This window comes from Sceloporus occidentalis, unplaced genomic scaffold, assembly GCF_023333645.1.
Source record: "Sceloporus occidentalis isolate IW3139 unplaced genomic scaffold, rSceOcc1.0.p SCAF_3, whole genome shotgun sequence".
NCBI classification, from domain to species: domain Eukaryota; kingdom Metazoa; phylum Chordata; class Lepidosauria; order Squamata; family Phrynosomatidae; genus Sceloporus; species Sceloporus occidentalis.
Genome location: NW_028316983.1, coordinates 74220714 through 74238405, shown reverse-complemented (window position 1 = coordinate 74238405; position 17692 = coordinate 74220714). Strand labels below are relative to the sequence as shown.

The 17692-nt window shown below is 41.6% G+C and overlaps 1 protein-coding gene across 2 annotated transcripts in view; it reads left to right on the top strand.

Moving 5' to 3' along the window:
* Positions 1-11276, top strand: part of LOC149316230 (protein O-linked-mannose beta-1,2-N-acetylglucosaminyltransferase 1-like) — a 41732-nt gene extending 30456 nt beyond the window's left edge. Inside the window, exons 20-23 of one of the 2 annotated variants that reach the window (XR_016280450.1) lie at positions 2477-2612; positions 3324-3433; positions 5039-7722; positions 7793-11276. Coding sequence is in view for 1 of the 2 variants with exons in the window: in XM_089515060.1 (XP_089371186.1) it covers positions 2477-2612; positions 3324-3433; positions 5039-5135 (343 nt within the window). In the remaining variant the exon portion in view is untranslated. Of the gene's footprint in view, positions 1-2476; positions 2613-3323; positions 3434-5038 lie in introns of both variants that reach the window. The other variant, XM_089515060.1, reaches the window with a different exon arrangement.
* Positions 11277-17692: the final 6416 nt, after the last annotated feature.

Below are 17692 nucleotides of genomic sequence, written 5' to 3'. Positions count from 1 at the left end.
CCGGAAGCTACAGTTGGTGCAGAATATGGCGGCAAGATTGGTTGCTGGTAGTTCCAGGTCTGACCATATAACACCTATTTTGAAGGATCTTCATTGGCTGCCTATTCGCTTCCGGGCCCAATACAAGGTGTTGATGTTGACCTATAAAGCCCTAAATGGCTTGGGCCCAGGGTACTTAGAGGACCGCCTCTCCCCATACAATCCGCCCCGCACACTCGGGTCAACTGGGATGAAATTATTGGAGGTCCCAAAAATGCGATATGCGGGGACCACACAGAGGGCTTTTTCTGTTGCTGCCCCTAAATCTTGGAATAATCTCCCTATCGAGCTCCGTTCCACTGCATCCCTGGTTCTCTTTAAGAAGAATCTGAAAACATATCTTTTCCTGCAAGCCTTTCCACCCTAAATGGTCTTTTTTTATTCTCTACCCTTCATCATCGACCCCGGAATCTGTACTTTGACTTCCCAACTGCCTGCCCCTTGTATTTGACTTTGTTTTTAACTCTGTTTTTAACTTTGCATTGTTATATATTGTTATATTTTTCCTGTGTATGTATGCCGCCTTGATCAGGTTACTGGAAAGGCGGGCTACAAATAAAACCTATTATTATTATTATTATTATTATTATTATTATTATTAGATGAAGTTTTGGAAAGGGGAGTGGGCAGAAGGAAAGCTATACCCCTGCACAGCAAGCCCAAATATATCACTTTTCCTCTGTAGCCTGACTCAAAGTGGTGACTAGAAGTGGTGCTATGTTACTTCCTGTTGCCATTTTGAGAGGGACTACAAAGGAAAATGGAAGTATTTGGAAGCATTGGGGAGTGTTTTTGTGCGTTTGCATGCATTTGGATGATATCCTGTTTGGTAATTTGGAGCCAAAAATGGCTTTAAAATCATGCCAAAAAAAAAAATATAAAAGTATTTGTCGGGGAGTGGGGAGTTTTGGTGACTGAGAGGGTTCAAGTGCCCCAAAAATGAGTTTGAAGAAATACATGCATGCAGGCTGCACATCCTGTTGTGGTCAATAATTCTAGAAAGCTGTATAGATCAGTGACAGGTTATTGTTTTCTTGTTTTCACTCTCTTCTTAGGCCTGCTTTGCTGGTACACTGTGGACTTTATCACATGTGGGGCTTACCATGAATAAATCACCATGCAAACGTCATGGTGGTGCAGTGGTTAAATGCCTGTACTGCAGCCATTCACTCAAACCCACAAGGTTGCGAGTTCAAGACCAGCAAAAGGGCCCAAGCTCGACTCAGGCTTGCATCCTTCTGAGGTCGCTAAAATGAGTACCCAGACTGATGGGGGCAAATTAGCTTACTTGCTAATTAGCTTACTTGCTGTTCACCGCTATGATCTTTGGAACAGCGGTATATAAATAAAACAAATTATTATTAATTATTATAAATCATTTTAAAAGTGCAATCAAGGTTCACACGCCCGCACTTCTCCCATCAGTGAGTTGTCATGAATGCATCCTCACTTACTTCTTCCATGACCAAAGCATCCTTGGAGCCACCCTTTGGTAATAATGGGATCTTCCATTATGTGCTCCATGATGCTTTGGTCATGGAAGAAGCAAGCAGGGACACGTCCGTGACGATTCACTGACCAGAAAAGCATGCTGGTGAACCCTGATCACACTTTTTAAATGATTTATGATGTTTGCAGACTTGTATTATCAATTATTTTAGTGTTGCCATTTGTGGCAAATGTGGAATTGTGAGTGGGTCTTGCACCATTAGCCACATAAGAAGTAAAGCGAATACTGGTGACTGAAAACCATACAAATTTGGGTCACAAAAGTAAAATGCAATATTCTTGGAATTAGTCGCTGGATGGATTTTCTTCCATGCCAGAATCTTGAGACTAAAATTATGAAGTGCTGGAAATTTTTCATCAAAACATATGGAAGAGGCCACTAAATTGACCTTAACTTTTTTATCTGACTCAAACTGCAGAGTTTGAATCTAGGAAAAATATATGCCCCTCTGTGAAGGTTACATTGTTGGCCTCTACAGTTTTAGTTATTCTGCAAGCAGATTTTTGAGGAATTTTTAAAATTGCAGGCACCGTACAAGAACAATTAACATAAAGAAGTTTAAAACAATTTAAAAGCATAAAAATAATTTAAATAGACTAAAATTATATGAAACACATTAACAAATTAAAAAAGGTTTGAAAGGTTTAGCCAGTTGTGCATAAATGTTTTGAAGTAGATCAGTTAGGCCCAAAGGATTTAGTAGACATTTGTGTTTTTTACCTGGCAGCTAAATGAAACCACTATTGGCACCAGTTGCACATTCATGGGAAGCATTCCACTAAGGGAATCTTGGCCCCAATCTCCCCCCAAAATCATTGATGCAGAATTCTGTTTTTAATAGTGAGTTTGTTTGATATGTGTATGCTTGATAGTATTCCTTTGTTTACTTTCTCTCTCCTTGATGCATTTTATTTCCCTCCTTCTCAGTGAGGCAGAGGTTCTGGATCACAGCAAGAACCCCTGTGAAGATTCCTTTATACCTGATACGGAAGGAAAGATCTATGTGATGTACATCAAAATGGAGCAGGAAGCAGACTTCACTACCTGGACTCAGCTTGCTAAGGTGACTTCCAAACATGCTTCCTACCTAACATAGACTGGAGAGGGAATTGTAATAGTGCCAGTGTGGAAAACCCTTTGGATGTAACTGAGGGTACATCCACACAGTAAAGTTATAGTACTTCAATGACATGGGTCTGTCCTAATGCATCCTTTAATGTGCTACTTAAAACTCTGCTCAAGTTCTCTGCCTAAAGTATGCACTAGCACATTCTAAGTAGGAGATGATTCTAAGTACCTCTTCAAACTACAAATCCCAGGATGCCATATAATGATGTTGAGACAATTAAAGTATCAGAGTGTTATAATTACGCAGTATGAATGCACCTGTAGTCTGCTAAGATTTTGGAGTTTATTTATTTATTTACATTATTTATACCCTGCTCTTCCTAAAGACTGTCAGAGTTGCTTACAGTTAGTTATTCAGATGATTTCCTGCCCTCAGGCTTACAATATAAAAAGACGTGACACAAAAGGAGAAGGGAATAGTGGTGGGGAAGGGGATTAAGTCCAGTGGTTTTCCTCTCCCTCTGAGGCCTGGACCATGGCAGATGGACTGGGGGGAGGGTCCTTCTTCTTGCTCTGATGGAGTTAGGCCAGTCTTTTCACTCCCTCCCAGGCTGGATGATGTCAGATGGCATGGAGGGAGGGTTCTTCTTCAGGCTTCAGTTAACATGGTTGATTCATTCTTGCTGCCATATTTCCACTCTCCTAGTGCCTCCACATCTGGGATCTAGATGTCCGTGGGAACCACAAAGGACTGTGGCGGCTCTTCCGGAAGAAGAACCATTTTCTGGTGGTAGGAGTTCCTGCATCTCCATATTCGTAAGTGCCCTTCATAGGGAAAAGCTACCCCATCTAACTATACATATACTTTGTTTCCATCAAATTGCATTACTACTAGGCTGCTTAGCTGGGGTGCCTTCTTTCCAGGTGTCACTCCAGTTGTTTCCTCAACTGGCTATACAGTAAGGATGTGTCTTGGTCCAGAGGGAACATGGTGTAATGCCGCAAAACAGAGCTAGTTCAGCCTGTTTGTTAATCTGCTGTGTCAGTTCTCCATTGCCTTCAACAAATCAGACATTGCGGAGTATCTGCCAAAAGATGATCATTGGCTATGCTGTGCAGCAGGGGATGTAGTGCCAGAGGATCTGTGGGCCATTTGCTACCAACAACTATGGCTCCATCACAAGTGGCTATCCGTTCATACCAGGATAATTGGAGGATGAACATTTTTGCTGGAAAACCTGCTTTCAGTCTGGAGATGGCAGAAAAGCACCCCCCCCCCGACTCTCAGATATTGCCCACCTGTGGTTGGTTCTTCGTAATTTCCCCCCAAACATTTGGATTTCTTGCTTTTAGAAGAGAATTATACCCCACCTAGAGGTGTTACTTTGCAGTTTTATATCAAAATGATGGGAGTAAGAGTGTTCCAGGGGTCACAAAATCAGTTGCATTATTTATTTATTTTATTTATTTTTCTTAAAATATTTATATTGTGGTGTCTCAGGGCAGTATACAATAAAATTAACAATTGAAAATAAACAGACTAAAAATATAAAGTTTGATAAGTTAAAAACAAGCAAGTTTAAAATAATTTGTGAATGTGGATGGAATCAATCAGGCCCCAAAGTCTGTTTGTTTTTGTTTTTTACTTGATGCAAGAATGGTGCCAACACTGTTGTCAATCTGGCCTCTAAGGGGAGGGCAATCTATAACTGGGGTAACATAGCAAAGAAGACACTTTCCCACATCCACCCACAGTTTGTTGTCCCCACTGTTGGGCCCCTCCAGTTGACTTGAAAGCTTGGACAGGTGTACCCAGGGAGAGGCACTCTCTTTAAATCTCAAGGTTCCAAATAGTTTGGAACTTGCAGTGCCATCATCAGCACCTTAAATTCAGGCCAGAAGCCTATTGACAGGCAGTGATTCCCACCTGTGCCATACAGTGAGCACAATGATTGCTTATAGCTATTCATCCACCTGTATCGTGGCTGCAGGCATTGAGATCTAAGTGCAAGCAGACAGTTAAGCAATGAAGGAGGAGATGACTGTGGGGATAGTGGACTGAGAGAGCCATCTGGAAGAATTTAGCTGATCCTGGCGAGGGACAGGTGAGGTTGGCAAAAGAAGATAAAAAGTTTGAAGGGACAAATGGAAGGGGGCAAACAGCTGGTTTGTTAGTGAGTGTGAAACCACTGTGGAAAGAATGAGTAGTAAAATCCTTGAAAGATATCAGTGTGAGGCAATAGGTGGCTGCTGCCAGATAGACACTAGTGGATTATCATCTGCAGATCATTTGGCTGATATAATTATCAGGTAGTTTCCTGTGTTCAGTTACAGCTGATGCTGGCATGAGTCTTTAGTTCACAGCACCCCAGTCTAATTGAGGCCTTTGGCTTGCTGTTTCTTATCTCATTTTTATTGTAGATTCAAGAAACCTTCTTCAGTGATTCCAGTTTACTTAGAGCCTCAAGCCAAGGATGAGGCAGTGGGAGCCGTAGTAGCAGGAGCAGAGCAAACGTGAAGTGGAGCTTCAAGAGTTGTCTGTAACACCTTCACAGCCTGCTGCAAAGAGAGGCACTGGAAGCCATGGAGTTATGTGGGATCTATGTTCTGTTTTCACTGAAGGACTTGACAAATGTGGCCTCCCTCCCTGCCCTGAGGCTGCCTGCTGAGTGCTGATAAACTGCCCTGGGTAGGCAGTTGCAGGCACCTTTAGTCTTTTTCTATGCCGCTGCACCAATTTGATTGTCTCATTTTTAACACTGATGCTTTACTAATTTTGGCCACCCTTTCCCCAAATTGGGGTTTGGGTCAGAGCAGGAGGAGCTATTTACAAGGGATTGGTTCCCTTGTTGCTATTTCAGGATATTTTATTTTTATTTATTAACTTTGTGTATTGGCCAGCATCCTTCTAAAGGGTGCTGCTCAACTTGGTATTTCTGGTGGTTTCAAGGTGTGTATCATGATTGGAATCAAATCCCTTGAAATCATGTGGAGACTGCATTCAAACAGGAAATTACCACCCAGGGCCCAGCTAATGACTGCAGAGTGGACAGATCTCATGAAGAATGATTTTGAGGTGGGCTTGGCCCTAATTTGGGTCATTGGGAAGAGGATTCATGTATTAGTACTGTGGACTACCTTTCTTGGATAGTGGGGCTCAGAATTCCCTTCCTGCCCATTGATAGGGACTGTCATATGACAAAGTAAACTCCTAGCTTTTGTGTTTCTAGTGGGCTCTCCTGCTTCCAGTCAAGGCAGCCCTTCCCAGCTGAAACTTTTGCAACAATCCAGACTGACAGAAACACACGTAGAGGTTTGGTTGCAAGGCATGGTAGCATTGCTTTGCTGCAGGTGCAATGTGGCTTGTAGATCAGCCCTGCAAAAAGCCAAGAGGGGATATAGGAGGCAGTACAAAAAGTGCCTTGAGCAAGCAAGTGGTAATTTAGGAAGCCCTTGGATGATGGCCAGCTCCATTAAGGATTAGATGAACTAATCTGACCAAATTTCTGCTTGGTCCTTTGAAACCTGGCTTCCATAGGCTCGAAAACCCAAACGAGGGAGCACAGTTGTCCCACCACTGACCATCCACAACTGATTGTTCATGCTGCTAATTAGGTCATGCCTAATGGAACTGATAGGATTCAGATCCTGTTCCGCATTGAATTGAAGCCAGTCATCCTCTTCCAAGAGACAAGTAGTGGAAGCCTGTTGTTCAGATGGAGGATCTGAAGGTACATGTGTGCCCTAGAGGAAGTTGGGGCAGGTGGATTCATAGGAAAAGGTTTTTTTCTGGATTCCAGATTGATGGAATGGAGGAGGACGGAAGAATGGCAATTCAGGGATAGAGAGGAATTGTAATTTCCTCTTCCTGTGCCTTGTGAAATGAAGGACGTCCTTGGGTCTAGAATGTAAATTTCCATACAATGATTCAATGAATGCTGAAGGAAGGAACAGTGTCCACCGGGGGACAGTCAGATTCTTGTTTGACACTATATTTATATAGGTGGTTGGGTGCATTTTTGTTGTTGGGTTTTTTTGTTCATTTGTTTTGGGCTTTATGTTTTCTGTCTCCCATCCCAAATCCAGGCTTTTTGGACACATAGAATCAACCGATGTTATCCTAGAGTCTAAGGGACGGGAGGTGCAGGGCTAGGAGTAGCAAAAGGGTAGAAAACAGTGTACGATCAGAACATGAGGCTGCTGTGGCCTTAACAAATAAGGTACCAAGGTCAGCTGACTCGGTTCTTGAGCCAAGGATCCCTTTAGAATTATCTTACTTTACATTGATCAGACCCTCTGCCCTTTTCCCATAGTGCAGCCTAGGACTTTTGTGTTGGATATTGTGACAGAATTATTTTAATCCAGTCCTAGTCATAGGTTGTTACAACAAGACTGGGGATCTTAGCAATGTTTTAGGTATGAATAAACATGCTTAAGAATGAATTAGGTAACAAACAAACAGAGTAAATGAAAGTTTTTGTTTCATCTTTAACCCTAAAATCACCCCCTTTACTGAGATGGTCTCTTATCCTTCTCACCTAAATCCAGGGGCTTTGTTCTTCACACATTATGCAGAAGATAACATTTAAAGGTTCATAAATCACTTTCCTCGTAGTTCATTTCATACAAATCCTTTGTGGCTCCTTACATTTAGAAGCAGAATGTCGAACTGAGATCTGCTTTGCCTGTTCAGTCAAGGCAAATATGATGCAGTAAGTTCTGAGAAGAGATTTGATTTTAAATTAAAAGAGAGGCAAAAGGTAAATGGTTCCTGAGAAGTTCTGTCTTGGAGTAGCTAACATTTTCCAGACAGATATGCCCAGCACTCGAGGGAATCTTCTGATAAATGTTATCTAGTTGCTTGTCATTCCTTTTATCTGAACTGTCTATTGCAGTGCAGAGTGGAGCAAACATCCCTTGTTATGGTACAGTCTTAAGTGTTGTAGTGCCAAGTGATTCAATAGGATGTAACCATTCTCAAGAGCTGCAAAAAGTTATTTTTGGAATACTGTATCCAGAATCCACAGCCAACATGACCATTAGTCCAAAAGATTGAATTTATCCAACTCTGACATCCTTTTAAACATCAGGAGCTGACTTCTAAGGTTCATACTGTCTTCTGGTTTCTGTTTGTTCTTATCCTTTAAAAGATGTCATCAGGAGCTGACTTCTAAGATTCATACTATCTTCTGGTTTCTGCTTGTTCCTGGAGTCCTTTTTTTTTTTTTTTTTTTGGTTAAAGATCAGCAAAGAAGAGCATAGTTTCCTGGGCTGAGAAGTCTCTTCTTGCATGCAACTAGGAAGGGAGCAGGGCTGCACACAGTAAGGCTGGCTGCTTTTTGGAATCCAATTGTGTGTGTGTGTTTTCCACAAATAAAGGTGGAGGAACTTCTTAGAAATCTTTTTTCTTTCTTGCACTTCTTCATACACAGTAATGTTTTGGTATTGAAAACAAAAGATCACGTTCTTCGGACAATGGAGCAGAGTGCCACATTGACCCCTAAACTTTCCCAAAGGTTAGCCAAAAGTGTGGGGATTTATTCTATCCTCACATATTTTCATTTTTTCAGATATCAGATAACTGTAGACACAAACAAGTACCTATTATTTGTCTCCACTAGAGGTCCTAAGTCTTATATGTGGTTTCAAAGGAAAAACAAACCACAAGTTTATTCTGCAAACCAAAGAGGGAAAGATCTGTTTGCTGTATTTAGTGGCTGATATATTTTTGTTACCCAGGAGGTGTTAACTGTTTCACCATGGTTTGGCTTTCTTAGTAAGTGTGGCCATGAAATCACTTACAGTCTGAGATCTCATCCCCCTTCCTAATTCCTTTCAGTTAAGAGACTGAGAGCCAAGTGATACTGTCAGTTTGTTTTACAGGGGGAAAGGGGTTGATGGGAAACTTGAAATGCTGCTTCTGCAAGCAGTAGGAGAAATATAAGCAGATAGCTAAATGATATTTCCCAATATAACCCAATTGCATGATTTTGGTGTCAATAGTTTAAAGTGAGGTTTAACCATACAGTTTGGTTACATATATATTTTCCTTGCAGATTTGGCTGCCATACATCAGTTTTGTGGGTCCACACACCATTGAAAAAGTTATATTCTTGTTCCCATACAAGTGCTGTGGTGGCAGCTCATACACTAATAGACTTGTCTGACGGGGCTCCAGTGCTATAGTTTGGAACAGTGTGTTAGAATTCAAAGTACATCAGCAAACTACAACTCCCAGAATTCTGCTGGATGCAGCAATGAGTGTTAAAGTCCTGTCAGACTGTTATATCTCTGTCATGTTGGTGCACATATAACATTCTGTACAAGCCACACTCCTATTCCAGCACTACATTCATTACACTTGTAGCTCCACCCTCCTTCCCTTACTCCCTAAAGTATCTTCTATATCTGTAGTATTCATTAGAGCCTTGTTTGAACAAAGGTGTCATTTTGAAATCAGATATCTTTGGAAATTAGAAATTCCATCTGAGTTTTGAATCACTATGTAATTTAGGTTGCAGTTCCATGCATTAGGTGCCCTGGACAAAAAAAAAAAAAAAAAAGCAAGAGTGAAAAATAAAAGAACGGTGCCCTTCACGTTCTACATATTTCATGTACCAGTCTTGTGATCATAAAGCATAGCAATCCATGTGATTTACAATAAAGTACAAGAGAGAAGATTCTATCTAAACATTAAGAAGAACATTTTGATGGTAAGAGCTGTTCCACCAGTGAAATAGACTTGCTTTACTTTGTTGAAGGAAATTAAAAAGAGGATAAGTGGACATAATTATAAAAGCAGGAATATCAAAACAAAAAATATATTGTACAGCCACCTTTGACTTTTTACAGCATTACAGAGGCAAGAAATTACTTTGTGGTATGTCTATTTTTATTTAGTCTTTCGCTACAAACAATGACGTAGTGCAAATATGAGTCAGTAGGTATGTATTTACAAGGTTGAGTTGTGTGGGTTGTAGGGAGTGAAATCACAGCTTAAAATATCCCATCTTTGTTTTAACTGGGTTAATGGTTCAGACAATTCATTCTATACAGCATTTGATTATGTGGTAGCAAAAGGCTGTGTTCTCATTGCATGTCAGTTATCAGCACCCTTTTCCTGTTAGATTTTACACTCCTACTAATATGGCATTAAATAGTAACCAGTGCAAACTGACATTAAACAGGAACAAGAAAATGTATGTGTATGTGTGCCTTCAAGTCATCTGTTGACTTATGGCAACCCCATGCATTTCATAGGGGTTTCTTCCACAAAAAATATTCAGAGATGTTTTCCATGTCATTCTGAAATCTACCCTACAGCACCTGGTATTCTCACATCCAGGTAATAACGAAGGTTGACCCTCCTTAGAATCCAAGATGAAAGGGGTTCTGGTGCCTTCAGGGTATTTAAGCTAAATACCTCATAGCTGTACAAGGGAGGTGCAACTGTAATTATTAAAGGATAATTTTCTGCTTTGCTAGTAGCAAGTAACATCATCACTATTTGAGTAGCTATGTTTGTATCGTTTATGAGAAAAAAGATTTATGTCCACTTCTTTCTTGATCATGCATTATGCCCTTATTTTATTTATACAAGATAAGACTGGTACAGTTTGCTTAGAACAAATGTTTCCTTGAGTAAGTAGCCACAGGGTAACAGCTTTGCTCACAAAGTTCATGTGAATCATGGAATCTAATGAGCTGCAGGAAATGCCATTAAGGAAACATAAAATGGAAAGTTATTTGGTTGTATACATTTAGACGTCTTTTTATTACACACTTTTTATGTTTCTGCCCTTAAATAATTTGAATGCCATAACTTCCTTATTGTCAAGGAAAGTGCAGTTCCTCCTCTAACAGTTCTCTGCTGTTAATGTACAATCAGCATTTTTAAGTTACAGTAGAGCACTGTAGGCTAGCATTCTGAGTTGGCAAAATTAAAGTGTCCATGATTAATACCTGTCAGGCTGTAAGAATCACACAAACAAGAGTCTTGTAGTACTCCAACAACTAACAGGAGCAAACAGATTTAATTGTGATGGCCTAAACTCAATTAGAACTCCCAAGTAAAGTACCCCATTGAATCAACTGTTGGATAAGGAGTCAACCCTTATGTAAAACCCACTGATTCAATGACTTAATGAGGATTCAGAGTCAGACCAACATAAGCTTTCATAGACTGTGCTTCATCAGAAACACAAGTATTATACTAGCTTGGTAAGATGATATACATAAAAAATTAGAACACTTTGGGTACATCTGCTAATGGAAGACGTTTCATTAGCAGCTTCCAGAGGAGAGGTCCTCAACACATGTATCTCACAAAATGTTCTCTCCCTTTCCGTTCTACCTGCCTGCCATGCTACTGGAAACTGCTCTAAAGGGTTGCCCAGCAAATATTGAAGACAGATGAGGCTCACCTCCTGGAATAGCTAGCCAAATCAGCAAATGTATCCAATTGGATCCTAACTATTGTAAGCTATTGTAACTACTTTCATTAGTTAAGTTCTCTGCTTTGTTGGAACTGAGTAGTTAGTTTCAGAAATTCCTCTTTCAGTTTCATAGCAGCAAAAGGGTGTGTTCTTTTCCCACATTACCTATCAATACTGTTGTGTCTTATAGTTTCACTTCGAGCATTATGGTGTTATCTTATACCCAGAGCTAGGGTTGCCATATCCCGCCGGGGGGCGGGACAATCCCGGTTTGGGAGGGGCCAACCCGGTCCCGGTCCGGTTTGGCGCCCAAACCGGGACGGCCCCGCCCACCGCGGCCACCTCAACCCCCGCGGCAGCTCCAAGGCCTTGCTGAGGCCTGGGAAGGCTCTCCGCGGTTGGAGCTCCAGCCGCGGAGACGCTCCCTCCCGGGCCCCAGCGAGGCCTTCGAGGCGGCTCCGCGGTCGGAGCTCCGGCCGCGGGGTCCTCCAAGGCCTCCACAAGGCCAGGGAGGAGGAGGAGGCCGCTTCCCACCGCGGCAATTGCCACGATGAGGAGCGGCCCCTTCCTCTTTCCCGGCCTGGGAGCCTGCTGAGGCTTCCTCCCAGGCCGGGAGGAGGAGGAGGAAGCCTGGCACTGTGGCGATCGCCGCGATGCCAGGCTTCCCCCCGCCCTTCTCGGCCTGGGAGCCGGCCTAGGCTCCCTCCCAGGCCGGGAGGAGGAGGAGGAAGCCTGGCACCGCGGCAATTGCTGCGATGCCAGGCTTCCCCCCGCCCTTCTCGGCCTGGGAGCCGACCTAGGCTCCCTCCCAGGCCGGGAGGAGGAGGAGGAAGCCTGGCACCGCGGCGATCGCCGCGATGCCAGGCTTCCCCCTGCCCTTCTCGGCCTGGGAGCCGGCCTAGGCTCCCTCCCAGGCCGGGAGGAGGAGGAGGAAGCCTGGCACCGCGGCGATCGCCGCGATGCCAGGCTTCCCCCCGCCCTTCTCGGCCTGGGAGCCGGCCTAGGCTCCCTCCCAGGCCGGGAGGAGGAGGAGGAGGACAAGGTTTAAAAATCTAGGACTTTTTTTTTTTTAATTTCCTAGCCAGGAAATTTTAAAAAAAAAGTCCTACATTTTCAAACCTTGTCCTACATTTGTCCCGGTTTCGAGGTCCTCCATTATGGCAACCCTACCCAGAGCAAACAGATGTTGAAAGGCAAGACTAGTCCCAGCAGGTGAAAAGGGAGATAAGGAGTAGAAATATTGTAGCTCAAAAACTAATGGCATTATGATAGATCACCTAACAATGGTTACAACTGATGCCTGGATAAGATTGCTATTAATTAAATTAATGAGAGTCAGCATGGTATAGTAGTTTGAGCATTGGACTATGACTCTGGAGACAAGGGTTTGAATCCCTGCTCAACCATGGAAACCCCTTGGCGAAGTCACACACACTCAGCCTCAGAGGGAGGCAAAGACAAACTTACTCTGAACAAATCTTGCCAAGAAAAACCCACAATAGGCTTGTTTTAGGTTTGTCATATATTAGAAATGACTCTGAGGAACACAACAACAAATCATGTAAACCAGATCAAGGGCAGAGAAACTGCAGTCTGGGTGCCATTTTCTACAGTGCAAAAAGAGGCTCTAAGGTGACTGTCCTTCATATATGAATAGGGACCCAAAAGCTATACTTGATAAAATGGATTTGTCAGTTGGCAAGATATGATCAGGCAATTCATTGTTAAAATTCAAACAAGAGGTGACTATAGCACAAGCCAGGTGATGCCATTTTAAGAAATGAAAATGCACTACACCTGTGGTTCTCAGATGTTGGTCCCAGAAGCCCCAGCCAGGAGCTGAAGTTCAAAAAAACAGGAGGACCAAAAAGTTTGAGAACCACTGTACAACACTGCAAACACAAATTCCACTTGCTGTTGACTGCTGTCAAGTCAAAAGTTTAATTTATGGCAGTCCTATGAATGAGAGACCCCCAAGTCACCCTACATCAACTGCTCTGCTCATTCAGTTTTTCAGATTCAGGACTCTGACTTCCTAGATTGACTCCATCGATCTTACTGTAACTTTCCTACTGCCTTCTTCTTTGTCAAGCTTCATTGCCTTTTCTAGTGAGTCATCCCACTTACATAATAAATTTTGATGAACCTGGGAAGGATGTTATCCAGTGAAATGGGAGAGAGGGGAACTTAATTCAATATAAATATTGTGGATAAATATAATAGAAGGGTGATCTTTAAAAAAAAGTAGGGAAAGATAGATGGGGTCCTGGGCCTTTACAGGTTTGCCCCAACCCTAGTTAGGCAATTACTAGTTTTAATAACTCATTATTCCAGCCTTCAGTTTTTGATGAAATAGTATTTCCCTTCAATACACCCTATTTAACCTATCACTGAAACAGAAGGCAAAATCAAGGTTTTCATTTTGGAATATTTTAAAAAATGTTTCAAGCCTTGGATGTATATGGAGGGCTGACTGTATTTGCCTATATGTACATAATGAAATATCTTAAAGATGGGACCCAAATCTAAACACAGAATTCATTTATGTTTCATGTATACCTTACCCATATAGCCTGAAGGTAATTCTCTATAATTTTGTGTATGAAACAGTTTGTGTATATTGAACCATCAGGAAGCAAAGCTCCCACTATCTCAGCCATCCATGAAAAAAGTTCTGGTTTTTGTAATATTTCAGATTTTGAAATTCCAAATAAGAGAGACTCAACCTGTATACAAAAGTCTTAGTATTTTGGGGAACTGCGAAAATCATCAGAGATGGGCCAGTGAAAGTTAACTAATAGCAAACCAGAGGGGCAGGGATAGGAATCCTGTACCCTTCCTAATGTTTTGGACTGCAAGTCCCAGCAACCCCAGGCAGCATACTGATAGTGGGAATTGTAGGTCAATGACATCTGGAGGGCCTCATTATTCCCAACTCTAGGTTAAAGTATTGATGTGTAGAGTGCAACATGGCCCTTAGGGAACTTTTATATGACCTCATGAGCATCTTTTAAAAGGTGCAGGCCATGACCTGGGTACTGTAGGTAAGGCCAGCTTTAGTGGAGATGGTGGAAACTGTTGTAATTGCTAGTGTATTTTCCTGCCATACCCTTTCCAGCTATGGCTTATCACAATATCCATTTCTGGACCCATTTAACTAGATTGCCCTCATGCTACTTTCTTCAAACAACTGCCCAACAAACAGTTCTGACCCACCTTGCAACCTTTTTCTGCCCTGTGTCTCACCACAAGGAAACACACACCCTGTTCTCAGGATTTGGCCTTGAGCTTTCTCTCTCTGAAGAAAAAAGCAAATCTGATAAGCAAATATAAAAATGGGTGGGAAATACCATAAAAGTGGGTGGGGAAGTGGATTAATTTAGCAATTATAATACGTAGGGAGAGCAGATCAATACTTGCACTACTGCCAATTTTGTAGATGAATGCAACCACTTCATGAATTAATTTGACATGCAAGATGAACGTGGGAGTATAGAGCAGGCTTCCCTAACCTGGTTCCTTCCAGCTATTCTGGACTAATGACTATGCAGGCTGGGAATACTGGGAGTTATAGTCCAAACACCTCTAGAAGAAACCGCATTGTGAAAGGCTGGTTTGGAGCAATATGTAATTTCTAAAAAACTGAATCAAATCTTTTTAAAATTAAAATAGTTTTTTAAAAAACATAAAAAAAGAATGAAGCTGGATATTGATGGAGAAGGATCAGAGGAGTGCCTTGTCAGTCTCAGTACTATTATATCTCAACCCAGAGCTCTGTCCAATCTCGTTTGCTTACTATAAAGCTACTTATATTAAAATAGTTGTCTGAATTAAACATGTACTTTTTCATTATTAAATTAGAGCAGAGACAGTAAAAAGCAAAGGAGAAGGAAGTACTCTGGGCAACAACTTCTCCCTTGTGACTAGTTCTAACCAAGAGAATAAAATAGGCAAAATGAGCAACAATATGCAAATCTGCATAATCTGTTCTCCACCAAATTTAGCTGTTGTTTTTACAAACTGAGGTAGCTATATAAATAGTGTATTGTTCTGATGTAACACAACTACAGAATCCTGTCTGTTACCACACTATTTCTTCTCAGCCTCTTTAACATTTATTTTCTAAATGGCACTGAATCATATATTTCCAAGAAGAGCATATAATCAGACTCAATTAATCCTGTTCTCTTGAGCTTTTAAAAATTGTTATTCTTATTTGTTTGTTGTCCTGCAATTCACAGCCATAGCCTTTTTTAATTAGTAACTTTTTATGGGTTACTTATAAACCCAGTACAGTCAATGGCCCTGTTGTGTCTTCTTTATGCAAATGTAAGGGTTCAGTTCTCTTATTACTGAATAAAATCCAGCAGGGAGCTGAAGCAAGTTGATGGGGGAATTTTCATGGGGCTTTTGCAATTTGTGGGTCAAATTTAAAGGATCAGTTACTTTGATTATTTAGCTCCCCTGAGAGCTCCTCAGAACTTTATCTGAGTTTAATTAAATGAAATTCAATTAAACCATGTTCAGAAAGGGTATGTGAAACTGCAACTGATTTGTTGTCAAATAACAAGCACATCGTTCACACATAAATTCTATGAATTCACATGTAATTTATAAAAACTTGCAATCTGATAAATAGTGAACTTGTAATAATCCCAATAAAACAAATTGTGATTTAGGAAACTAGGAATAATGGAACTGCAAGTAATATTGTTCCCATTTTGCAGGTGGGATAATTGAGAGCAAAGCAAGTGATGTGCCAAAGAATGCCTTAAAACTCCATTAAAATGTTTTATGGCCTTCTTTTATTGTCCTTGTTCTCTTTTCTCTTCCTCACTTGGTCTGTGCGTGTGCATGCATGCGTGTGTGCATGCGTATGTGCTTGTGTGCAAATCTGAACATTTCATCTCCCCCCCCCCCCCCTTCTTTAACATCAAAACTAACAATATTCAGAACTGCAAACTGTAACCTCAGCAACATCACTTTTCCGGCCTGTGTATAAACTCTGTACCCAATGTGCATCTTTGCCTGACAAAAAAGCTAGTGAACTTTGAAAACTATCCTATTGTGGGAGAAGGGCACATACTGGTAGATCTTCTCTTGACAAAGACAGAGGAAGCCCACTTTCACTGTAATCCTTATAACTATCAAATATATGCAAATATCACTGGTGTGTTTGCATAAGAAAGTAATTATGTTATAATGAACCGTGTAAAACATAAGACCTTTGCTGGATCATAACAAAAATTAGTCATGTCTACTCTAACAAAAACAACCTATCCAATTTGAATATCTTCTTGTTATATGCTCCATCTGCACCACATATATTTCATTTGCTATAGAAAATGTGGTGGAGATGCTTCTGTTGGCACTTATTAGTTGTGAGGGTTGCCAGCTGTCCATTTTTCACCAAGGCTTAACAGGAATTCTAGCTTGATGTATGTCTGGTCCTCCAGAGCAGTGTGTCAGCATGGGACTTCAGGATGCCTGTCAGCTTATGGTGACCCCATGAATTTTATAGGGTTTCCTTTTCTTAGGCAAGGAATATTCACAGGTTCATTCCTCTGAAACATAGCCTACAGTACCTTGTATTCATTGGCAGTCACCCATCCCAAATGCAATTACTCAAAGTCTGAAATAGCTGAAGAAGAAGTGAACTAAATGGTTGGAGCAGTGTCTTTCCTCTCTGCTCCAATCCCCCTCTGTTATCCCTTGACTCACATACTGCATGTTTTTCCTTCCTCTTGGGAGGCAGGGACTTGGGAGGATAATGAAAGTGAACAGGCTGAGTTGGTTACTGCTTTCTTCCTCCACACTCTTCCCCTTTCACTTAACTCACCCAAGGCTTCTGTTCATAAAGTTTTGCTTGAAAGCTTGGAGGCGCTCCACTTAATTCAGTTGGACAGATGTCAAGCTAGAATGGCTAGCAAGAGCCCTATGGAAGCCATGGGGTTGCAAAGGCATTACAGCTTGGAGGGGGGTTCATATCTGTTTTTAATACAGGTTAAGAACATTATGACCTTGCTGAGTCACAGCAATGGTTCATTACAGTGGACCCTTGTTATACACTGGGGTTTGGTTCTAAGATCCCCCGTGTATAACAAAATCCGTGTATGCTCAAGTTCCATTAAATATAATGACATAGCAAAATAGTGTCCCATATAAAAAAGTGAAAATCAAGGTTTGATATTTGAAATTTATACTTTTTTGGAACATTTTCAAACCGTATATGCTTGAATCTGTGTATAAAAAAATCAGTGTATAAGAAGGGCTGACTGTACAACATATCCTGGATTTTTCATAGCTTCAGGAATCGTCCTCTTGACCGCCAAGGTGTTTGGGGTTTTTGTTTGGATGGGGGGGGGGGGATGTTGCAAAACATCATCTGCTTCCTGGTATGCCAGGAAGGTATAGACCAGGGCTTTAAAGTAACTTGTTATAGACAAGACATTACCTTCAATCAGTTCCTCTCTGCAACAGTGAAAGTGTAATTAAGTTATACTACAGGGGTAGGCAACCTGCGGCCGGCGGGCCGGATGTGGCCCGGCGAGGCCTTGGGACCGGCCCCAGCCCAGTCCTGCCGCTGATTGCCACCGGGGCCTTTGGGGGGGCAATTGTCTATAGAAGCCTCAGAAACATG